This window comes from Pseudophryne corroboree, chromosome 4 (genome assembly GCF_028390025.1).
Source record: "Pseudophryne corroboree isolate aPseCor3 chromosome 4, aPseCor3.hap2, whole genome shotgun sequence".
NCBI lineage: Eukaryota > Metazoa > Chordata > Amphibia > Anura > Myobatrachidae > Pseudophryne > Pseudophryne corroboree.
The window spans coordinates 929,063,030-929,089,674 of record NC_086447.1 but is presented as its reverse complement, the minus strand read 5'-3'; the positions used below and the strand labels follow the sequence as shown (position 1 = coordinate 929,089,674).

Here is a 26,645-nt window from a genome sequence, read left to right as displayed (position 1 = left end):
ATATATATATATATATATGTATGCTAAAGCTTGCGTAGCTGTCTGTAATTTATATAAATCTGCGGACTGCCGCCCGCTACCTTACTACATACATACATATACACATTTTATTATATATATATATATATATATATATATTTATATATATATATATACACACACACACACACGTACATATGTTGACAAGTACACAGAAAGACGTAGCAGCAGCTTTGCAGTGACGGTGCAGGCGGCCGCAACCATACCAAGTCAGTGACTGCGATCCAGGTGTGACAATTACTTTTCATTTGCCAGCTGCTCGGCGCACGTGGAGAGGAATCGGAACACAAAAAAAACCAGAGGAACATCACAAGGACTTTTACTGTGTGCATGGGTCTATTCCTGCTTTGTGTCCATATGCGACGCCAGTGGCTGTATTGTTAGCAGTAATATTGCAGGATTAATGTTGAATGTTAAAATGTTCGGCACAAAACTCCTCTTGTTAAAAAGGAGAAGACGCGCTAATGAAGTCTGGCGGGAATTTGGGTTTTGCATTCTAGCAGCAAAACTCTTAACATAAATGTGTTGACTTGGCGAAGGCTGACAAAATAGCAGAGGACAGAAGGAGTAAATATATATATAGCATAGTATATAGGACACGAAATAAAAATAAAAAAAAGGGGGGGGGGGGGTTCAAAGTTGCTGCACAAAAGGGAAAATCATACTTACCAGTGCATCCTCATTATTACATACAAGCAAAACATTAACGATTTTACCTGCAACAAATATCCACTTCAATCCAACAAAAGTTACATTTACAGATGGCTGGCCGGCCTAAGAGCGGAGGGAATGGAAATGACCTTTGAGTCCCATATACGCTGTATTTGCAAAAGCGTTTCATAGACTGACCGACCTTCGGCGTGCTGCAAAACGAGGAACACGGACTCCTCGGAGATGATGTACTTGTGCAGGCAGACCATGTTGGGCACGCAGCGGGGGATGACAGCCGTTCTGCTCCCAGACGCCTCGCTGCTCTTCCTCAGACCCTGACAGAGAACAGAAAAGGTCAATTGCACCCCGAGCCTCCTCTGGAACCCGCTGCGCGTTATGTTTATCAACCAAAATAATCTGTCCCAGCTACTGCGGGCGCCAGAGCTGCCGCTCATCTGCTCCTCCGTGTCCTGCGCTCCCCTGGGGCCCAGCTGATGGCAGCTGGCAGGTATCCAGAGAACAGAAGACGGCACAAAGCTACCATTAAAATCAATTACGCGGGTCAATGTTTTTATTAGAATCTCACTCTCAGACTAAGTCATCAGAGTGACACTTTGTGTACTCTGCCGGCGACCTCTGTCGCTCTGTTGTTATTTTCTGTGCATACATTGTATCGCTGCAAGTGGCTTCATATACAGTGTCAGGAGCGCCCGCTTCTATCGCTTCTCCTACATGTACCGAGCAGACGCTGCTACGTTTCATTACACGGCTTCTCTACATATTTCCAGCAACGTACAAAGCGTACATACACTACAGCAGAATAGGAGGAAAGACTGTATTGCAGCAACATGATAAATCTACGCTGCTATAACAGAGCTTGTGGCCCCTGGACACTGCGGCCCCACGACCCACTGGTCTGCTCACCCCATCTACCGCCCTGTTTATGGCCTCCTTCCACGTTTTATTCACCGTCCACATCCTTGCTTTGCCTCCAACCTGCCCCTTACCTGCGTCCCATACCTGACGCCTGTCCTCTTCTCCCCCTGTTGTCATATCTGCCCCACATAGTCTGCAAGGACACAGATGACTCTTACGGAGACAGATAAAAGCTAAAGGAGGCGGTATCCCCTGCCGCTTATATCGGGTGCATTGTAACATAAACACGGTTTCTGAAATGACCGTGCTCCCAGGATACATGGGAAAGGCTTCATATGTACAAACACAAAATGTATACTAAGAACACGTTTATCCGTTCCTGTGTGTGCGCGGTGCGGATTATCCCAGCCATAGGCTAGTGTCAGACAGAAGTGGGTGGACGCAGCCTTATTACAGCCCCGACACAGCGGCATGCAGCTTTACCAGCAGACGCTACCGGCCACACAAAGGGAGCTTGCACTGTACGTATGCTGCATCCAGTGCAGCCGCGTGCTATCACTTCCCCAGGTACTACGCTGTATATTAATGCTTCCCTTCCAGTTAATACAAGAACCGGAACTGCCTTGCAGAATCCTCAGCCATAGATCCTGACTGTATAGAGATTTAATTACATTCCCCGTTCAACCCGCTATACAAAGGATAAAAACAGGAAAATCTGTTTTAATAGTGATCTGATGGGAAAACGCACTGTATCTTGTTTAGGCAAAGCTTCATTAAACATCCAATACCCCAAGATGTAATCTCTCTCTATAGATACACACTGGCAGCGGGGGCACAAGAGGTAATACTAACATAATACGCCACGTGTACATATGGCACCCGGGAATGATGAAAGCGGATTATATTATACGGAGAAATGCCGGTACATCCGGTTGGCGAGCAATCACGTTCTAGCAGCCTGAACCATTATCTGCGCTAACCGCCTCAGCCTGGGCACTGCCCCGACGGATCTGTGTAATGCGGTGACCAACGAGCAACAATGGCGCAGTTCCCAGCTGCCCAAGACTCCGCAACAGACGCAGGGATTAGCGCTGAAAGTGTCAGGTGGCTTTGCGGTGTGCCCGTACTGACCGGGAACCGCAGAATCAGTGTGTAGCATCAGACGTATTCTACAGTATGTGTACAGCCAGCGATCACGCTGCACTGCATTAGTATTTTACCGGCAAATATAAAAAATGTATCATGTGAAATATTTGCACAACTGGCGACAGAGACTCATTGGTCAATGGTTTAAAATAAACAAATGAAGAAATTGAGAGATATACTTACTTTTAATATAAAGGTTTCCTGCGACTTTGTATCCAGAACAAGAAGGACCTACAAAGGCAAGAACATTAACCATTAGATTCACCATCCACGTTACTAAGCGATGTGCGTTTATTGCAGACGGTGGACAGTCAGCTGTATAATGCCGCAGACATCGCATCTACGTTATGATTTGGCAATAGCTATATAGCGCACACATATTACGCAGCGCTGTACAGAGAATATCTCAATCACTCACATCAGTCCCTGCCGCAGTGGAGCTTACAATCTATATTCCTAGTCACATGTACACACGGATAGAAACACACTAGGGTTCATTTTTTTGTAAGCAGCCAATTAACCTACCAGGATGTTTTTGTAGTGTGGGAGGAAACCAGAAAATTTGGATTAAACCCACGCAAAATCAGAGAGAACATACAAACTCCACACTGACTGTGACTTGTTAGGATCTGTACTCAGGACTGTGAGGCAGTAATGCTAACCACTACGCCAACTGTCCCAGTCATATCAGGCACCCACGTATTGAAAGGAGTTTACACATTTGGACAACCTCATGTTATTCGATAGTACTGGTGTATTGGGATTTCACTCTCCCCAACCATAAACAATGTACAGTGCATTACATTAATGTAGCTCATTACCGGACAGAACCTCTAGTCCATATCTCTGAATATTCTATTGAAAGAGAACGGATTATCCATGAACGGCCGATGCCCTTCAGTCAATAACTGGAGAAAGTGTAAGATAAACTGTACATGTGGCTGAAATGAATCCCTACCCTTCCTTACAGGACAGCCTTTGTTTACTTCGATTAAACATTTTCAAATTGCCAACTGCATTCTGCCATATTTCCCGTGAAGGCTCACCCTACACAGATAGGTAACTAACTCTGGCTATTAAACTGTGTCATTGAAATTATGTATGCTACAGTAGAGTACTTTATGTTGTTCAGCCATATTAATATTACAGATATCAGCAGAACTCTTCCATCATAATAGTATATTTTCTTTTCAGCAAAACTGTTAGAGACCCCTAATCCAACCCAGCAAACTCAGAGGTTGGTGGAATTATGGCAGTATAATGTCTGCCTATCATCCAGCGCTTTCCCTACTATGAATACATAAAAAGCAGTCAACACAGAGTTTTGCGTATACCTGAGAAAGGGATAATTACATTTGTGTATATATCTATAGGCCTGATTTATGTCTGTAAGTAAAGGAAAAAAGCAAGCAACTGGGCAAAACCATGCTACACTGCAGGTGGGGCAGATGTAACATGTGCAGAGAGAGTTAGATTTGGGTGGGGTGTGTTCAAACTGAAATCTAAACTGCAGTGTAAACATAAAGCTGCCAGTATTTACCCTGCGCAAAAACAATATAATATGCTCCCATTGCATGGCAATATAGGTCCTAATTCAGACCTGATTGCTCGCTAGCTACTTTTTGCGGCGCTGCCATCAGATAGTCGCCGCCTATAGGGGATTTTCGCTTTGCAAGTGTGCGATCACATGTGCAGCCGAGCGGTACAAAAAAGTTTTGTGCAGTTTCTGAGTTGCCCAGAACTTACTCAGCCGGTGCGATCACTTCAGCCTGTCCGGTCCCGGAACGGACGTCAAACACCCGCCCTGCAAACGCTTGGACACGCCAGCGTTTTTCCAAACACTCCCTGAAAACGGTCAGTTACCACCCACAAACGCCTTCTTCCTGTCAATCTCCTTGCGATCGGCTGTGCGAATGGATTCTTTCCATCGCTCAGCAATTATCCGTTTTGTACCCGTGCGACGCGCCTGCGCATTGCGGTGCATATGCATGCAGTTATGACCGCAGCGAAAAACCCTAGCGTGCGATCTGGTCTGAATGACCCCAATAGTTGGTTCCAGATACAAAGTTACTTGCTTTTTTTGCTTTACTTACAAACATGAATCAGGCACAATATACACACACATATACATAAATATCTCACCTCCACTTTCACATTCAACACTGGGGTGAAAAATGGCACATAGGTAAATACAATTTATTGTTCCAAAAGTGTGTGTATATAAATGTATGCAATATTATATAGTAAAAAATTGTCACTGCAAATGTTTTTGTTTTCAAATAATTTCTGCTACAATTAATTCCGTTCATTTGTACCAAAGCACTGAATGTGCAGCCGATACTCTGCGAGGACGCTGCTGTAACGAACGGGCGATGTATCTTTAAATCTTCGCACGGCACAGGATGTAATTTGCTGCATTAGTAAAGAGGATTTCTTGATACAGATCCCACATTTTGTAATCATATTTATTAGCGTCTCGTCTGCTGTCCAGCATCGGAGGCCACGGGCTTCCTGCTGTGGATCTTGGGATGGAACTGCGACTCTGTTGGTTACAAACCAAAGGACAAACGGGCCACCGGGGAGCGTGCCAGCTGCTATCTTACGCCGCTATCCAGAAGGGTCATCTTCAGACTGAAGGAGCAGGCAATCTGCAGACTAATTACCAGGGCCTGCGTGCGCGCTGCCCAGTGTGACTGGTGACTTTCACAGGAAACCAAATCCTGCTTCACAATGGGGAAACGCTGGACCGTGCCACCGGTTTCTGGTGTGTTAGCAAAACAGAAGGGGCGAGATTTTATTATACAGGAGCAGCCATGACACAGTAACACCAATAACGTGTCACTTTGCCATGCAACCTGCTACGCGGCTGGTCCGCAGATTACAGCGCAGAACCAAGAAGCGGATCGTTCTCACTCACTTCTACCACTTTTTGAATCTAAAATGTTTTGGACATAAGAGTAATTTTATGTAACAGGCAAAAACGACATTTGCTGTGGGCCAACTAAGGGGTAAGAGCGGAGGGCCAGCATTGGGGCGTCAGAACTCCCGTATCCTGCCAATTCCTACAATGGTCACTGTGTTTTGTGGAGTGAGATGTATGGACACATATATTGCTAGATTTAATCCTTCTGCTCACTCCCCAATACAGAACCGTGCTCGTTCCCGTCTAAACACTTATTTCAATAATATAATAGTAATTTATGATTTATATAGGACCGTTCCCCTCCAAGAATGACTCAAAGCAATTTATTTATTTTGCGGAGTATAAGGCAGCAACGTGGGTTCGCTCATCTGCTATTCCAGACCATTCACATCACTTCCCGCCACATTGGAGCGAACAGTCTAACCCCCTGCTCACATAGGGGGTCATTTGGAGGTGATCGCACGTAAGCAACTTTTTGCTGCTCGTGCGATCAACTTGACGCCGCCTATGGGGGAGTGTATTTTAGCATAGCGGGGCTGCGATCGCTTGTGCAGCCCTGCTATGCTAAAAAAGTTTCCTGCAAAACAAGACCAGGGTCAGACTTGCTTACCCTGTGCGACGGATCCAGCGACGAAGGTCCCGGGATTGACGTCAGACATCCGCCCTCCAAACGCCTGCGTTCGGATCTCCACGCCCGGAAAACGGTGAGTCGACGCCCGGGAACGCCTCCCCGCTGTCAATCTTTTTGCGATCGCGCTAGCGATCACTTTCTTCTTTGTTCTAGCCGCTGATCGGCGAGCATCGATGACCGCTGCGCATGCCCAGTTCTGACCCGTTCGCACCACAGCAAAGAACCGCTGCGTGCGAACGGGTCGGAATGACCCCCCATGGTGCGAGCTGACCAATCTGTGTAGGCTATTAAGCAAAGACGCTGCAAGTTGCAGGGTTCCAGCGTACGCAGACCTCTGTTTTAGTCCATACCCACACGCCCTACTTTTTGGCTCTTTTTATTCTGTGGGTGCAATTTAGGCAGGGGTGACGGGCACGGAGTGCAGCTAAATCATTTAGAACACAGTCATCGCATCTCTTCCCATGAGATACCGCAATTTTTGGTGAAGTGCGCAGCCGCACGCTGCCGAGGACTAAACTGCCCCTATATGTCTCCATTGCTCTCGGAGATGAAGGAGCCCCCCGTAAACATTTCCCAGTGTTTGTCCATTTTAAATCAGCGAAGACTCTGTTTGACATTTACACCTTAATCAGACACTTCCACGGCGGCAGCGCTTCTCGCGGGCACATTTCACGCTCCCTGGTTTCCTTGCAGCTGGATACAATCCACATTCAACTAATAAATAGAGGAACATATGTGATTTTTTTTAAACGTGCCCTTTGACTGTCAGTTTTTCCCAAACAGGTGTTGCTTAAATGATTATAAATTGGCCCCTGGATACACCTCTTCAACTGAGCCGTATAGGACTGGTGATGATATAATTAGGGCTGAAAGCATCAGGCTAGTGAGTATTTCCCATCTGTTTGGCAATAATGTTTAGTTAACAATAGTCTTTAAGAGAAGCACCTTCAACTTGCAGATCTGCGACACATACACGGTGTACGGCAGGGCTATTAACCGCTAGTCTGCCGGAGAATAATATAGGTACACAAACAAGTGTGTGTATTAATTAAAAAAAATATATCTAATATATATTTAAAATTTATATACTGTATATATGTGTATCTATATATAATTTATAATATTATATACTCACACACATATGAACCTTTCAATTGTGGTCAATGGACATGCAACCAAAGGCAATAATACTATGATCATTGACCTTTGTGGTGTGTACAAACGCTAGGTGCCGACACATGACGACGGGACTTACAGAGGTGCTAATACAATATTTATACTGTATATAATACTCACAGAAGATGAATCTGGGGCAGAATGAGGAAGAACAATCCACTTATTGAGAGTCTCTGGGTTCCCATGGCTTTTTTCTGTTGCCAGTCTACTGTAATTATTAATCACAGTATTGTAATTAACTAATTAATATGCTAATGTGGTTTTAAGATTCTGCTTAGCACAAGTCACCAATTTCCTACTAATATTACTTCTTAGAGCGGAACGGCCACCTGTGTTACTGCAGAGTCTAACGTTGCCCTCGTCATAGAGCCCTAGCTAGTTTAATACCTCCTGGCAGTGCCACCCCTGCGCTGTCACATTGCAGAGAAGCTCCCGTGCGGAAAACTGAGCTGGGCGGGGGAGAGGTAGAGCGCTGCTTACTGTACAACAAACATGCGGAGCAGAATTCCAGGCGATGTCTCTCGCGGAGGAGCGGCCGCAGAGAAGTGACGCATCCGATTTATCTTTGGACAACAACGTGTAAACAAGTATTAAATAATCCCTGAACAAAAAATATGTTTTTCCCTAAAAATGGGTCTCGGCGCTAATTCACTGGCAGTGCGCTGATGATAACGGTTAAAGAGGTTTAAAATCGCCTACAGCTGGATACGCTAACTCGCAGAGCGTACGATTACTCCCATCTCAGTACGGTCTCATGAAAGTCACTTTCGGCTAGATCAGGTGCTTTGTAGCGTGTGCTTAAATACAAGTCTCTAGCCATCATGAAGAAAATCATTGTGTGGACGTGAGGCGTAAGATGCTCAACACTGCGCAAATAGTGACTTGTTCTCCGTTAACCTGACCAGACATCGATATATGGAAGCTCTGCCTATGTACTCATGTCTCATCAACCACCAGCACCACAACAAGTAGCTGCAAATACACACAATAAAACATTACAGCGTTTATATAACCTAAAGGCATTTAACTTGCTGATGACTGGTCCCCTCACAGGAGATCTCTAACTGCTGACCCTTCCCTATGGTCCTACCATCACCACACAGAGGTTAGAAAAAGGGGATCCGGTCTGAAGGTTGACACTCTTTACGTCGACCACTATAGCTCGACAGTCACTAGGTCGACAGGGTTGGAAGGTCGACAGGGTTTCTAGGTTGACAGGTCAAAAGGTCGACGTGTTTTTCATTTTTTTTTTTTTTTTAACTTTTTCATACTTAACGATCCACGTGGACTATGATTGGAATAGTAATCTGTGCCGAGCGAAGCGGTAGCGGAACGAGGCACCTTGCCCGAAGCATGGCGAGCAACGCAAGCCATGCAAGAGGACACGGTGCACTAATTAAGGTTCCCGGTCAATTTACGAAGAAACCGACACCCCCCCCCCCCCCCAAAAAACAAAACAAAAAAAACCTCATGTTGACCTTTTGACCTGTCGACCTTCCAACCATGTCGACCTAGTGACTGTCGACCTATAGTAGTCGACCTAGATACTGTCGATTTGATGATCCACACCCTAGAAAAATGCCCCTCTGATACAACCACCAACCCCCTTCCACCCAGTGTGGGGGGGTATCATAGGGTCAACAGTAACTAGGTTGACAGTCATTAGGTCGACCACTATTGGTCGACAGTGGCTACGTCGACATCTGAAATAGGTCGACACGGTCATTAGGTCACCATGAGTTTTTTTTATATTTTTTGGATGTCGCTTTCTCCATACAGTGATCGGGAACCCCAATTAGTGCACCGTGTCCCCTCACTTGGCTCGCTTCACTTGCCATGCTTCAGGCAAGGGCGCTGCGCTCGGCACAGGTTACTATTCCCAATCGTAGTCCAAGTGGATCGTAAAGTATGAAAAAGTTAAAAAAATGAATTTGAAAAACTCAGGTCGACCTTTTCATTAGTCAACCTTTGCCATGTTGACCTAGCGATCATGTTGACCAACAGTGATCGACATAAAGAATGTCAACCAAAAGACCGGATACCCCCAAGTGAGAGCTTTGTTCAGAGAGGAACCCATTAGCAGGCGTGTTCTACAGAACCCCGGATCTGGAAGTATTGTCTGTCCTGTGGGGTAATGGCACCTGGTGCCCTGGTACGTCTCTGGTAGAGCGAGTGCCGAAATCCAGCCACACCACCAATTTCTTACTCTAAATGTAATACACATTTCCTAAATCCAATATCAAAAGAGATATAACAAAAACATATTTGCTGTGCCCCAACGGTGATAAAAAGTTGTCTGCTTTTAGGCAAGTGTGGTCTATGTTTCTGCAATTTATCAATACATGTATGGGATTATTATTATTATTTTTATTATTATTTTATATATGGTGATTGCATAAATTAATTAAATCTGCATTTATTATTTTAACAGCTTTAGCGGAACACTTCTCTTCTTACGGTCATATGTTTGTGGGTCGGCGCGTCCCGACGTCGGGCGTCTCAAGGTAGGAATGTTTTTGTGGGTTACTTTGCTACGTTTAGATCAGTGGTCCTTTAAGTCTGCCATGCGGCAAATAAAGGCTGCAAAAAGCCAGCGGAAACAGGGCTGTATTAAAAAGGAAGCCCCTCTCTCCGACCATCTGGAGGAGCTTGCATTCAGCATGCATCACTCTTAGTGCAAAGTCCCTGCTTAATGAACAATTCTGCGGCTGTGTATTAATATGATGGCTCCATTCAGTACAGATCGCAGGAAGCCAAGTTTCGCTCTCCGCGTTTTATGCTGTCCTGACACAAGTCCAACTTCTAATGAAGCTGTCGACGTAAAGGACAGAGAGAGAGAAAACGCCGACAGCCCCTTAGATAGGAAGCGATCACAACACAGCAATATGCGGAACGCCGGGGAGGGGGGGGGGGGGACTGTATAAAAGAGAACTTAAAAAAACTGCTCATTGGTTTGTTCAACAATCTAGGAAGACAAAAATCTAATTTTGTTCTAATTTGGCCTCATTGTCCTCCCAGTGAAAGGCTCTTATTAAAGCGAACTTGTGTTTTGTGATAAAACATACTACAGGATAACAAATAACGATTAGGATATAATTATTTTGCTAGGACACCTTCCTGTGTGAATACAATTAATATATTCCTTCTCCGGCAGTTCTGTGCGGCGGATTTGCATACAGTACAATAGGGGTGGTAAGCGCTGCGGAGAGCTACAGTGTAACACAGAATGGCCTCTTCTGTAACCTGCTCCTTACGAGATAGTCTCATCTGCCGTGTAAGCACTCGGCACACAATAAGCTGAATGGTAGGAGCCCCGCAACAATGACACGGGAGGACAGACATAAGTGTTACATACGATAGGCTTTACAATTTGTCAATTAGAGGATATTAAAGACTGTGTTGTTTTAATTCATTTTCTCTTCTCTCCTAAAGGCACGATCATTATTAATAGTGAGAGCTCAGGACGAGGAACACGGGATTCTATTGCATGATATCATTGTGAAATTACCAGCAATACGGACACATTCAACTTAATGAGATATTTGATCATTTGTGTATTTTCGAGGGCCATTTAAACTCAACACCATGATTGCCTATCCTCATCCCTAACGTCTCCCAGCTCCTGTGGCCCAAAAGTAGTCATTTGTTTAATATATAGGTGATGGACAATAACAATGGAGAATGAATATGAGGTCACTTATAAGATGATGTGGGTTCCGAGGCACTGACCGCAGCAATATATGGAATTGGCCAGGTGTGACCCAGCATCACTCTTCTACAGGAACGTTACTCTGCTGATGCCTGGTGGTGGAAGCCTATGACTTGTGCGTCTTTCCAGAATATCCCATAAATAATTCAGTTCTGGTGACGGAGGATGTCTTAACATATGGACAACAATTCCTTTATCGTCTATCCCAGATTTTCCTCAGGGACTTTCCTCTATACATGTAAAAGTTTGGTCAACAGATGGGACACTCAAGCATAGTCAACTGGCAGACTCACGATGAGTTAAGCCTACCACCAACCTCAGAACGCTTCTAACCTTCCAGTCCAGACCTCCTGGTTTCATCTCCAACTGCAACACTTCACGGTGTCTATTCACAACCATCGCACAACCCAAAGGCCACCACATCTCCATTTGAGACTCTTTGTCCCACCACATGAATAATCCATGTTCCCCATCATCCACTTACTGCTGACCATGGGCGACATGGCTTGTTGAGCGATGGTGAATCCTCCGCTTCCTCCTGATCCGCACCCCCCACCCATTGCTTATTACATCATACAATCCTTGTTGATGACGTTTACTCGCCGTTTCACCTGCTCACTGGGTGTATTATTGTATGCTATATGGCAGCCTGATGTTACCTAGACAATGTGAGATTGCTTTGCTCCCTTCTTGACTGTTTTAATGGTGGGATTGCTGATGTTTCATTGTAATTAGGTCTTGAGCTTCCAATAAAATCAAATTGCAAAAAAAAATATAGAGGCTTATTTTGCACATTTACCCCATCACCCGCACACCCCTACCCCACAAAAGTGGGGGTGTTACCTTTTAATATATTAATTAGATGCTGTCCTCAGATTACCAAGTTGTAAATCAAAACACGAAGAAGTCGCTTACAAACCTGTACAATTAGTACATTACCAGCTATATAAATGAAAATGCCCCCTGGCTTTTCTCTAATAAATGTAAATTCTGGATATTTCCATTGCATGCAAATGAAGACGAAAAAATTATGTTTACTATGCTAATTTTTTTTTTCAATTAAATATATTTCTGTTGTCAAATCCTTTCATATGCACGGCTGAACCATCATCAAACGTTAACTTTCCAACTTAACACCAGTATAGCCGGTGGCAGCCTGAAGGTTTACCATCTGCTCCCCAGCAAAGTCAGTGTGGCCACCTTCAGAACATATGTATCAAAGCCCTGAGACATGAGATGGAAGGAATTTTGCACAAGTCAGCAGAACGGGAGGCGCAGACTCGGAGGCAGGCAACAGGCAAGCCTACGGAACAAGGCAGCACAGCCAGCCATTTGTCACCTTAGCGACGAACAGCCAAGGTCACCGGAGACAATACTGGTGTCTGCTCGGATTTGCCAAAGAATAAAAGAGATGCCGTGAAAATAGTACTTCATAATTTCATTAGAAAATGTCTAGTAGTAGAGGTACCTCCATAGCCCCCCAATAATCCTGTGCATCCAATCTGCACACCTGAACGAACACAAGGAACAGGTCTAGAAGCAACTTACCTAATACTCACTGTTAGATGATATAATTGGAACATAAGAAATGATGCGTTACTGCTACAGATTGCTAATTTATGGCTTCCTTTCCAGTTGTGAGAGTGTACAACATTCATGTACACAACTATTATATCAGTACTGCTCCGCCAAAAGCAAACACATCATATAATTTCTGCAACGCCAAAAACACCCACATCATATCAGTACTGCTACGCCAAAAACACCCACATCACATAATTTCTGCAACGCCAAAAACACCCACATCATATCAGTACTGCTACGCCAAAAACACCCACATCATATAATTTCTGCAATGCCAAAAACACCCACATCATATCAGTACTGCTACGCCAAAAACACCCACATGACATGATTTCTGCAACGCCAAAAACACCCACATCATATCAGTACTGCTACGCCAAAAACACCCACATCATATAATTTCTGCAATGCCAAAAACACCCACATCATATCAGTACTGCTACGCCAAAAACACCCACATCATATAATTTTTGCAATGCCAAAAACACCCATATCATATCAGTACTGCTCCGCCAAAAACACCCACATCATATCCATTACTACTCTGCCAAAAGCACCCACATCATATAATTTCTGCAACGCCAAAAACACCCACATCATATCAGTACTGCTCCGCCAAAAACACCCACATCATATCCATTACTACTCTGCCAAAAGCACCCACATCATATAATTTCTGCAACGCCAAAAACACCCACATCATATCAGTACTGCTCCGCCAAAAACACCCACATCATATAATTTTTGCAATGCCAAAAACACCCATATCATATCAGTACTGCTCCGCCAAAAACACCCACATCATATCCATTACTACTCTGCCAAAAGCACCCACATCATATAATTTCTGCAACGCCAAAAACACCCACATCATATCAGTACTGCTCCGCCAAAAACACCCACATCATATCCATTACTACTCTGTCAAAAGCACCCACATAATATAATTTCTGCAACGCCAAAAACACCCCCATCATATCATTTCTGCAATGCCAAAAACACCCACATCATATAATTTCTGCAACGCCAAAAACACCCACATCATATCAGTACTGCTTCGCCAAAAACACCTACATCATATCATTAATTACTGCTCCGCCAAAAACACCCACATCATATTATTTCTGCTCCACAAAAAACACCCACATTAAATAATTTCTGCTTTGCCAAAAACACCCCTTTCATGTAATTTCTGCTCCGCCAAAAACTCCCAAAGTTTCTGCTCCATTAAAAATTTGCAAATGAAATTCAAAAGGGGACATCCAATTATCCCCGTTAAAACATCGGGTCCGGAAAATGGCCGTTTTCGGCCGTTTATCTGACTTTTTTCCGATGTTTCACCAATTTTATTTTACAGGCTATCCAGATATATTGCGTGTAAAAAAAAAAAAACCTTTCTCCCAAAAACACACAGGTTCAGTGAAACCTGTGCGTTTTTGGACGGAATTGGGGCTGTTTCCGGGGATTCTGCTTTGCCTGCCAGAGGCAGGTGAAACAAAATCCCAGATAAGCCGCGGCACGCGCCGGCTTATCGGGGCTAATTAGATAGCCCCCGGCGGGACAATTAGACCCGGTAAAAAAATGGGGCTAATTGGATATCCCCCAAAGTGAGAATTTGCCGTGAAAACGGCTCGCAGGACACCACTTGACCCTTTTGCATATCAGTACTGCTCCGCCAAAAACACCCACATCACATCAATACTGCTCCCCCAAAAACAGCCACATCATATCAGTACTGCTCCACCAAAAACAGCCACATCATATCAGTACTGCTCCACCAAAAACAGCCACATCATATCAGTACTGCTCTGCCAAAAAATAGGATTTTAATACGTACTGGTAAATCCTTTTGTCGTAGTCCATAAGGGATAATGGGGAAATCTTTACATTTCTTCAACTGGGTGTGCTGGCTCCTCCCCTCTATGCCTCCTCCCACAGGCAGTTACAGGTAAAACAGTGCCCGAAGGAGAAATGACATATATGAGAGAAGGAACATGATAAGAGAAAAGGTGGTGAGATTTAGACACCAGCACACCACTAACAAACAACAACCAGCAACAGCTGGTAACAACAAACAGCAACTGCTGAACAGGTAACTATAGAACAAGAACCTGCAGAAAAGTTCCTTCTCTCATATATGTCCTTTCTCCTTCGGGCACTGTTTACCTATAACTGCCTGTGGGAGGAGGCATAGAGGAGAGGAGCCAGCACACCCAGTTGAAGAAATGTAAAGTTTTCCCCAATATCCCTTACGGACTACGACAAAAGGCTTTACCGGTAGGTATTAAAATCCTATTTTTCTCTAGAATCCATAAGGGATATTGGGAAAAACTAGTACAATGGGGACATCCCTAAGCTTCCAGAACGCGTGGGAACATGCGGAGACTGCTGCAGCACCGCCTGCCCAAACTGGGTATCCTATTTGGCCAGGGTATCAAACTTGTAGAACTTCACAAAGGTGTTCTTCCTTGACCAGGTAGCAGCTCGGCATAGTTGTAGGGCCGAGTCTCCACGGGCAGCCGGCCAGGAAGAGCCCACTGATCTTGTAGAGTGGGCCTTCAGAGACTTCGAAGCAGGACAACCCTTCTTCTGCGCATCATAGAGCACGACAAATAATCCGTCTTTCTGATCCGAGCTGTCCGCTTGACATATATCTTCGGAGGCATTGGATGCTATGCGTGCCTTGGAGGAGCAGAAGTGCCAGAACTGGACGGAACCACAATAGGTTGATTCAGGTGAAAAGAGGAGACAACCTTCGGCAGGAACTGCTGTCTAGTCCGGAGCTCCGCTCTGTCCTCATAAAAGACCAAGTATGGACTTTTACACGATAAGGCCCCCAATTCTGAGACACAATAAGCAGAAGCCAGAAACATCACATCTTCCACGTTAGGTACTTGTCTTCTACTGTCATCAGAGGTTCAAACCAGGAGGACTGTTGAAATGCTAACACAACATCCAATCCCAGGGTGCCGTAGGCGGCACAAAAGGTAGTTGGATGCGGAGTACCCCTTGCAAGAAGAAAATGGAGAGGGCTGAGATCTGGACCTTAATGGAACCCAGACGTAAGCCATTATCCACACCAGCTTGCAGGAAATGTAAGAAACGTCCCAAGTGAAACTCAGCAGGCGGATATGTGCATTCCTCGCACCAAGAGACATCTCTTCTCCAGATATGATGATAGTGTTTTGACGTAAGAGGATTCCTGGCCCGAACCATGGTAGCAATAACCTTTTTGGAAAGGCCTTTGTGAGCTAGGATGTTCCGCTCAACCTCCATGAATTCAAACAAAGTCGCCGTAAGTCCGGGTAGACAACCGGTCCTTGTTGAAGATCTCTTCTGAGTGGTAGAGGCCAAGGGTCTTCGACAGACGTGTCCAGAAGATCCGCGTACCACGCCCTTCGAGGCCAATCCGGGGCAATCAGAATTGCCTGTACTCCCTGATTTCTGATTCGCTTGAGCACCCTTGGGAGCAACGGAATCGGAAAAAACAGATAGACCAGCCGGTAAGGCCAAGGCGTCGTCAGTGCACCTACTGCCCGCGCCTGAGGGTCCCTGGTCCGTGAGCAATACCAGGGAAATTTCTGTTTGTCTATTTGTGTGCAACCCCCCACCCAGGTTGATGATCTGCTGGAAAACCAGGTGGAGATGGTGACGACTCAGGAAGTACACCTTCCAGTTGTCCACACACGGAATGAAGATTGCTGACATGGCTCTTGCATTTCTTTACGCCCAGAGGAGTATCTTGGACACCTCTCGCATGCAGGCTCTGCTTTTTGTCCCTCCTTGTCGATTGATATACGCCACCACCGTGGCATTGTCCGACTGTATCTGGATTGCATGACCCCGGAGTAGAGGAGAGGCTTGAAGCAGGCATTGTAGATCGCCAGAAGTTACAAAAATAAGAATTTACTTACCGATAATTCTATTTCTCGGAGTCCGTAGTGGATGCTGGGGTTCCTGAAAGGACCATGGGGAATAGCGGCTCCGCAGGAGACAGGGCACAAAAAGTAAAGCTTTACGATCAGGTGGTGTGTACTGGCTCCTCCCCCTATGACCCTCCTCCAAGCCTCAGTTAGGTACTGTGCCCGGACGAGCGTACACAATAAGGAAGGATTTATGAATCCCGGGTAAGACTCATACCAGCCACACCAATCACACCGTACAACCTGTGATCTAAACCCAGTTAACAGTATGATAACAGCGGAGCCTCTGAAAAGATGGCTCACAACAATAATAACCCGATTTTTGTAACTATGTACAAGTAATGCAGATAATCCGCACTTGGGATGGGCGCCCAGCATCCACTACGGACTCCGAGAAATAGAATTATCGGTAAGTAAATTCTTATTTTCTCTATCGTCCTAGTGGATGCTGGGGTTCCTGAAAGGACCATGGGGATTATACCAAAGCTCCCAAACGGGCGGGAGAGTGCGGATGACTCTGCAGCACTGAATGAGAGAACTCCAGGTCCTCCTTAGCCAGGGTATCAAATTTGTAGAATTTTACAAACGTGTTCTCCCCCGACCACGTAGCCGCTCGGCAGAGTTGTAATGCCGAGACCCCTCGGGCAGCCGCCCAAGAAGAACCCACCATCCTTGTGGAGTGGGCTTTTACCGATTTTGGCTGCGGCAGGCCTGCCACAGAATGTGCAAGCTGAATCGTACTACAAATCCAGCGAGCAATAGTCTGCTTAGACGCAGGAGCGCCCAACTTGTTGGGAGCATATAGTATAAACAGCGAGTCAGATTTCCTGACTCCAGCTGTCCTTGAAATGTATATTTTTAAAGCTCTGACAACGTCCAACAACTTGGAGTCCTCCAAGTCGCTTGTAGCCGCAGGCACTACAATAGGTTGGTTCAGATGAAATGCTGACACCACCTTAGGGAGAAAATGCGGACGAGTCCGCAGTTCTGCCCTGTCCGAATGGAAAATCAGATATGGGCTTTTGTAAGATAAAGCTGCCAGTTCTGACACTCTCCTGGCCGAAGCCAGGGCTAGTAGCATGGTCACTTTCCATGTGAGATATTTCAAATCCACAGTTTTTAGTGGTTCAAACCAATGAGATTTGAGAAAGTCCAAAACAACATTGAGATCCCACGGTGCCACTGGAGGCACCACAGGGGGCTGTATATGCAGCACTCCCTTAACAAAAGTCTGGACTTCAGGAACTGAAGCCAATTCTTTTTGGAAGAAAATCGACAGGGCCGAAATTTGAACCTTAATAGATCCCAATTTGAGACCCATAGACAATCCTGATTGCAGGAAATGTAGGAATCGACCCAGTTGAAATTCCTCCGTCGGAGCACTCCGATCCTCGCACCACGCAACATATTTTCGCCAAATGCGGTGATAATGTTGCGCGGTTACTTCCTTCCTTGCTTTAATCAAAGTAGGAATGACTTCTTCCGGCATGCCTTTTTCCTTTAGGATCCGGCGTTCAACCGCCATGCCGTCAAACGCAGCCGCGGTAAGTCTTGAAACAGACAGGGACCCTGCTGAAGCAAGTCCCTTCTCAGAGGTAGAGGCCACGGATCTTCCGTGATCATCTCTTGAAGTTCCGGGTACCAAGTCCTTCTTGGCCAATCCGGAACCACTAGTATCGTTCTTACGCCTCTTTGCCGTAATATTCTCAATACTTTTGGTATGAGAGGCAGAGGAGGAAACACATACACCGACTGGTACACCCAAGGCGTTACCAGCGCGTCCACAGCTATTGCCTGCGGATCTCTTGACCTGGCGCAATACCTGTCCAGTTTTTTGTTGAGGCGAGACGCCATCATGTCCACCATTGGTCTTTCCCAACGGGTTACCAGCATGTGGAAAACTTCTGGATGAAGTCCCCACTCTCCCGGGTGAAGGTCGTGTCTGCTGAGGAAGTCTGCTTCCCAGTTGTCCACTCCCGGGATGAACACTGCTGACAGTGCTATCACATGATTCTCTGCCCAGCGAAGAATCCTTGCAGCTTCTGCCATTGCACTCCTGCTTCTTGTGCCGCCCTGTCTGTTCACATGGGCGACTGCCGTGATGTTGTCCGACTGGATCAACACCGGTTTTCCTTGAAGCAGAGGTTCTGCCTGGCTTAGAGCATTGTAGATTGCTCTTAGTTCCAGAATGTTTATGTGAAGAGACGTTTCCAGGCTCGACCACACGCCCTGGAAGTTTCTTCCTTGTGTGACTGCTCCCCAGCCTCTCAGGCTGGCGTCCGTGGTCACCAGGATCCAATCCTGTATGCCGAATCTGCGGCCCTCCAATAGATGAGCACTCTGCAACCACCACAGAAGAGATACCCTTGTCCTTGGAGACAGGGTTATCCGCTGGTGCATCTGAAGATGCGACCCTGACCATTTGTCCAACAGATCCCTCTGGAAAATTGTTGCGTGGAATCTGCCGAATGGAATTGCTTCGTAAGAAGCCACCATTTTTCCCAGGACTCTTGTGCATTGATGTACAGAGACCTTTCCTGGTTTTAGGAGGTTCCTGACAAGCTCGGATAACTCCTTGGCTTTTTCCTCCGGGAGAAAAACCTTTTTCTGAACCGTGTCCAGAATCATCCCTAGGAACAGCAGACGTGTTGTCGGAATTAACTGGGATTTTGGAATATTCAGAATCCACCCGTGCTGTTTTAGCACTTCTTGAGACAGTGCTAATCCCATCTCTAGCTGTTCTCTGGACCTTGCCCTTATTAGGAGATCGTCCAAGTATGGGATAATTAATACGCCTTTTCTTCGAAGAAGAATCATCATCTCGGCCATTACCTTGGTAAAGACCCGAGGTGCCGTGGACAATCCGAACGGCAGCGTCTGAAACTGATAGTGACAGTTCTGTACGACGAACCTGAGGTACCCCTGGTGTGAGGGGTAAATTGGAACGTGGAGATACGCATCCTTGATGTCCAAGGATACCATAAAGTCCCCTTCTTCCAGGTTCGCTATCACTGCTCTGAGTGACTCCATCTTGAACTTGAACTTCTTTATGTACAGGTTCAAGGATTTCAGATTTAGAATAGGTCTTACCGAGCCATCCGGCTTCGGTACCACAAATAGAGTGGAATAATACCCCTTTCCTTGTTGTAAAAGGGGTACCTTGACTATCACCTGCTGAGAGTACAGCTTGTGAATGGCTTCCAAGACCGTCACCCTGTCGGAGGGGGACGTTGGTAAAGCAGACTTCAGGAAACGGCGAGGTGGATCCGTCTCTAGTTCCAACCTGTACCCCTGAGATATTATCTGCAGGATCCAGGGATCTACCTGCGAGTGAGCCCACTGCGCGCTGAAATTCTTGAGACGACCCCCCACCGCCCCCGAGTCCGCTTGAGAAGCCCCAGCGTCATGCTGAGGCTTTTGTAGAAGCGGGGGAGGGCTTCTGTTCCTGGGAAGGAGCTGCCTGTTGCTGTCTCTTCCCCCTTCCTCTGCCTCGTGGCAGATATGAATATCCCTTTGCTCTCTTGTTTTTAAAGGAACGAAAGGGCTGCGGTTGAAAAGTCGGTGTCTTTTTCTGTTGGGGAGTGACTTGAGGTAAAAAGGTGGATTTCCCGGCTGTAGCCGTGGCCACCAAATCTGATAGACCGACACCAAATAACTCCTCCCCTTTATACGGCAAAACTTCCATATGCCGTTTTGAGTCCGCATCGCCTGACCACTGTCGCGTCCATAAACTTCTTCTGGCCGAAATGGACATAGCACTTACCCGTGATGCCAGTGTGCAGATATCCCTCTGTGCATCACGCATATAAAGAAATGCATCCTTTATTTGCTCTAAAGACAGTAAAACATTGTCCCTATCCAGGGTATCAATATTTTCAATCAGGGACTCTGACCAAGCTACCCCAGCACTGCACATCCAGGCTGTCGCTATAGCTGGTCGTAGTATAACACCTGTATGTGTGTATATACTTTTTTGGATATTTTCCATCCTCCTATCTGCTGGATCTTTAAGTGCGGCCGTCTCAGGAGAGGGTAACGCCACTTGTTTTGATAAGCGTGTGAGCGCCTTGTCCACCCTAGGAGGTGTTTCCCAGCGCGCCCTAACCTCTGGCGGGAAAGGGTATAAAGCCAATAACTTCTTTGAAATTAGCATTTTTTTATCGGGGCAACCCACGCTTCATCACACACCTCATTTAATTCATCTGATTCAGGAAAAACTATAGGTAGTTTTTTCACACCCCACATGATACCCTGTTTTGTGGTACCTGTAGTATCAGCAATATGTAACGCCTCCTTCATTGCCAAAATCATATAACGTGTGGCCCTACTGGAAAATACGGTTGATTCGTCACCGTCGCCACTGGAATCAGTGCCTGTGTCTGGGTCTGTGTCGACCGACTGAGGCAAAGGGCGTTTTACAGCCCCTGACGGTGTTTGAGGCGCCTGGACAGGCACTAATTGATTGTCCGGCCGTCTCATGTCGTCAAACGACTGCTTTAGCGTGTTGACACTATCCCGTAATTCCATAAATAAAGGCATCCATTCTGGTGTCGAACCCCTAGGAGGTGACATCCCCATATTTGGCAATTGCTCCGCCTCCACACCAATATCGTCCTCATACATGTCGACACACACGTACCGACACACAGCAGACACACAGGGAATGCTCTTAACGAAGACAGGACCCCACTAGCCCTTTGGGGAGACAGAGGGAGAGTTTGCCAGCACACACCAAAAGCGCTATATATGACAGGGATAGCCTTATAATAAGTGCTCCCTGTATAGCTGCTTTAATAATATAGTTTTGCCACAATTTTGCCCCCCCTCTCTTGTTTTACCCTGTTTCTGTAGTGCAGTGCAGGGGAGAGCCTGGGAGCCTTCCTGACCAGCGGAGCTGTGTGAGGAAAATGGCGCTGTATGCTGAGGAGATAAGCCCCGCCCCTTTTTCGGCGGGCTCGTCTCCCGCTCTTTAGTGGATTCTGGCAGGGGTTAAATATCTCCATATAGCCCCCGGAGGCTATATGTGAGGTATTTTTAGCCAAAAAAGGTTTTCATTTGCCTCCCAGGGCGCCCCCCTCCCAGCGCCCTGCACCCTCAGTGACTGCCGTGTGAAGTGTGCTGAGAGGAAAATGGCGCACAGCTGCAGTGCTGTGCGCTACCTTAAGAAGACTGAGGAGTCTTCTGCCGCCGATTCTGGACCTCTTCTCGTTTCAGCATCTGCAAGGGGGCCGGCGGCGAGGCTCCGGTGACCATCCAGGCTGTACCTGTGATCGTCCCTCTGGAGCTAATGTCCAGTAGCCAAGAAGCCAATCCATCCTGCACGCAGGTGAGTTCACTTCTTCTCCCCTAAGTCCCTCGTTGCAGTGATCCTGTTGCCAGCAGGACTCACTGTAAAATAAAAAACCTAAGCTAAACTTTTCTAAGCAGCTCTTTAGGAGAGCCACCTAGATTGCACCCTTCTCGGCCGGGCACAAAAATCTAACTGAGGCTTGGAGGAGGGTCATAGGGGGAGGAGCCAGTACACACCACCTGATCGTAAAGCTTTACTTTTTGTGCCCTGTCTCCTGCGGAGCCGCTATTCCCCATGGTCCTTTCAGGAACCCCAGAATCCACTAGGACGATAGAGAAATGTTGATCGGAAGGAGGCTTTCGTGGGCTGACCACCTGCCCTGGAACTGCGCCCCTTGGGTAACAACTCCCCATCCCCTCAGACTCGCATCCGTCGTGAGGAGGGTCCAATCCTGAATCCCGAAACTCCGGCCCTCCAGAAGATTGGAGGACTGTAGCCACCACAGGAGGGAAATCCTGGCCTGAGGTGACAGCTGAATGATCCGCTGCATCTGAAGATGTGAGCCAGACCACTTGCTCAGAAGATCCAACTGAAACGTTCTGGCATGGAACCTACCGTACTGGATCGCCTCGTATGAGGCAACCATCCTGCCTAACAATCTTATGCAAAGATGTACGGACACTCAAGTAGGTCGGAGCACCATGCGGACTATCTCCTGAAGTGTTTTCACCTTGTCCTCTGGTAGGAACACCTTCTGGGCCACAGAATCCAGCAACATCCCCAGGAACAGGAGCCTCTGAGTTGGCTCCAGGTGGGACTTCTGGAAGTTGAGGATCTACCCATGGTCTGACAGAAGATGGATGGTGCAGTCGATAGGGAGCAACAAAAGCTCCCTGGATCGTGCCTTTTTCAAAAGATCATCCAGATAAGGGACCACATTGACCCCCTGGACCCACAGTTGAAGCATCATCTCCGCCATCACCTTCGTGAATACCCTCGGGAGCTGTAGAAAGGCCGAAGGGCAGTGCATGAAATTGGAAGTGATCGTCCATCAGGGCAAACCGTAGGTACGCCTGATGAGGCGGCCAAATCTAAATATGGAGATAGGCGCCCTTGAGATCCAAGGAGACCATAAATTTCTGTTCTTCCAGGCCCGCAATCACTGCTCGCAGGGATTCCATTTTGAACTTGAACACGCTCAAATAAGGATTTAAGGATTTCAGATTCAGAATGGGTCTGACCGAACCATCCGGCTTCGGCATACCACAAACAGGTTTGAGTAAAACCCCTTGCCACATTGTGGTAGTGGTACTGGAACAATGACGTGGGACTGAACCAACCTTCGGATAGCCTGCTACAACGTAACTTGCATATCCTCCAAAGTGGATAAGCCTGATTTGAAAAATCGTTGAGGGGGGAGTACTGTCGAACTCTAGCCTGTAGCCCTGAAAAACAAGATCTCTGACCCAGTCCTGGCAAGAAGCTTCCCAGACGCGGCTGAAGTGACGCAGTCGAGCTCCCACCTCGAGATCCCCTCGGGGTGGGTGGGCACAGTCATGCTGAGGCCTTAGTGGAAGCAGAACCGGTGGACTGTTCCTGAGAATTGGTGCTTGCTGGTTTTCTGGACTTACCTCTGGTGCCTCTAGCCGCATTGGAGTCACCTCTGGCCTTAGATCGAAACCTGTTAGACTGAAAGGACTGGAGAACCGACCCCAGATAGGAGCGTCTCACCAGCTGGGCCCCAGAGGGGAGACACGTGGATTTCCCAGCCGTAACTTTGGAAATCCAGGTATCCAATTCGACCCCAAAAGGCCATTCCCCAGAAAGGGAGGGATTCCACACTATGTTTGGATTCTGTGTCCGCAATCCACTGACGCAACCACAAAGCCCTGCGCGCCGACACTGCCATGGCAGAAGTCCGAGGATTAATATTCCCCATCTCCTTGAGCGAATCATAGAGGACATGCTTTAGGAGGGTTACCACAGTAACTAGGGGCATATCCCCCGAGAGGCCCTCTTGAATTTGAATGGCCAAAAATGAATGGCATGGGTCATCCAGCAACCCGCAATGACCGGTCTTTGTGATATACCGGCTGCTCTGTATATAGATTTTAGTATAGTCTCAATCCTCCTATCGCCAGGATCCTCCATGGTAAAGGACCCCGGGGTGGGTAGCACCTCCTTTTTAGACAGGCGAGACACTGAGACATCCACCCCAGAGGGTTCCTCCCAAAATTTTCTACCTTCAGGTGCAAAAGGCAAAGTGCGCAAAAACTTTTTGGACACTTGGAATTTTTTGTCTGGATGTTTCCAGGCCTGTTTGAATAAGTCATCTAACTCTGTAGAGTCCGGGAAAGTGACATTAGGCTTGTTCTGTACAAAGAAAAACGACTACTGTGAGGCAGTGTTCTCTAGGGGGAGCTTTAACACATCCCTTATAGCTAAAATGAGGTGTTCAATACCCACTAACGAGATCCAGATCATCCCCATCCTCCTGTATATCATCATCTGTATCAGATAATATAGCAGGAAAAACCACGCTTCTGTGGTCCTGCATGAGATGCCTGTGCATCAGCCCTAGCAGCAAAATCTGCAACAACTTGTTGCAGCAACTGCGTTTTCTGCACATTAGCAGTGAGCTGGGATGACATATCTGACATCATAAGAGACCCTAACCAGTGGGGCTCTGGACCCTCTCCTCCAGCTTCTTCACTGATTTGTGAAGACTGACTGCATTGTTCACAGGAAACAGTTATTAGATAAGGGAGAGAATCTAGTGTGACATACACTGCACAGCTTGTGTTTACCCATGTTCACAGTAAGCACAGTAAGTTACTGTGTTTTAAAAAGCTGACAGCCTCACTGGGGCAGTGCCGCTCAGGGTGTGCTGGTGTCCTTCTCTCTGTCTCCTCTCACATAGAGTTGGGCAGGCTTGCATTATAACTGTCTGGGTGTATGTTTAATACACCCAGACAGTTATAATGCAAGCCTGCCCTACTCTATGTGAGAGGAGACAGAGAGAAGGACACCAGCACACCCTGAGCGGCACTGCCCCAGTGAGGCTGTCAGCTTTTTAAAACACAGTTAACACTAAAAAATTCAGTCCTAAATAGGAGCGAGATAGTGTACACAAGCGGCTCTCCCCCTTTGCTACACCCTGTACCAGATATCCAGCGTGGCTGAGGAGTCAGGAAGCAAGCAGAGGAAGGCGCCAAAGCGCCTCAGGTCCCGCCCCCTCTGATGGCATACATATTATACTGGAAAAAGTCACCTTTTATGATTGAAACATCACACAAGTGTTAGTTAAGCCCAATTGTGCCAGTTCTACACGGGGGATCTCAGCGGGACCATCGCCCGCCCCCCCCCCCCCCGGGGAGGGTCCCGTACGCCACGGCCATGGTCAGCCGCACTTTGAACCGGGGGACCTCCCTAGTGTGGCCCCCGTATTGTACTCACCACCGATGTCACCTTCAGGCAGCTTTAGGGGTGTGCAGTGTGCTGCGGTTGTGACAGCCAATGCAGCGGTGAAGCGGCTCTGCACCTCGTAACCCTCCATGTGCCTAACCCTTACCATCCCCACGGGCAGTCTAAACCTAACCCTGCCCTGCCGCTACCTACCAATAACCCTCCATGTGCCTAACCCATACCATCCCCGCCGGCAGTCTAAACCTAACCCTTCCCTGCTACTTCCTACCAATAACCCTCCGCCTTGTGCTTAACCCTTACCATCCCCACCAGCAGTCTAACCATAACCCTCCCCTGCCGCTACCTACCAATAACCCTCGGCCATGTGCCTAACCCTTACCATCCCCACCGGCAATCTAAACCTAACCCTACCCTGCCGCTACCTACCAATAACCCTCCATGTTCCTAACCCTTACCATCCACACCGGCAGTCTAAACCTAACCCTACCCTGCCACTACCTACCAATAACCCTCCATGTGCCTAACCCATACCATCCCTGCCGGCAGTCTAAACCTAACCCTCCCCTGCTGCTTCCTACCAATAACCCTCCGCCATGTGCCTAATCCATACCATCCCCACCGGCAGTCTAAACCTAACCCTCCCCTGCTGCTACCTACCAAAAACCCTCCGCCATGTGTCTAACGCTTACCATCCCCACCGACAGCCTAACCCTACCCTGCCGCTACTTACCAATAACCTTCCGCCATGTGCCTAACACTTACCATCCCCACCGGCAGTCTAAACCTAACCACACCCTGCCGCTACCTACCAATAACCCTCCGCCATGTGCCTAACCCTTACCATTCCCACCGGCAGTCTAACCATAACCCTTCCCTGCCGCTACCTACCAATAACCCTCCGCCATGTGCCTAACCCTTACCATCCCCACCGGCAATCTAAACCTAACCCTACCCTGCCACTACCTACCAATAACCCTCCATGTGCCTAACCCTTACCATCCCCACCGGCAGTCTAACCTAACCCTACCCTGCTGCTACCTACCAAAAACCCTCCACCATGTGTCTAACGCTTACCATCCCCACCGGTAGCCTAACCCTAACCCTACCCTGCCGGTACTTACCAATAACCTTTCGCCATGTGCCTAACCCTTACCATCCCCGCCGGCAGTCTAAACCTAACCACAACCTGCCGCTACCTACCAATAACCCTCCGCCATGTGCCTAACCCTTACCATCCCCACCGGCAGTCTAAACCTAACCCTCCCCTGCCG

General features: G+C 47.2%; 1 protein-coding gene across 1 annotated transcript in view; it reads right to left on the bottom strand.

Annotated features, from left to right (window-relative positions):
* The window catches only part of RPS6KC1 (ribosomal protein S6 kinase C1), a 315,485-nt gene that overhangs the window by 139,263 nt on the left and 149,577 nt on the right, over positions 1-26,645 (bottom strand). Inside the window, exons 10-11 of the mRNA XM_063919063.1 lie at positions 2,896-2,943; positions 893-1,025 (exon numbers count right to left, since the gene is read on the bottom strand). Coding sequence (XP_063775133.1) covers positions 893-1,025; positions 2,896-2,943 — 181 coding nt within the window. The remainder of the gene's footprint in view (positions 1-892; positions 1,026-2,895; positions 2,944-26,645) is intronic.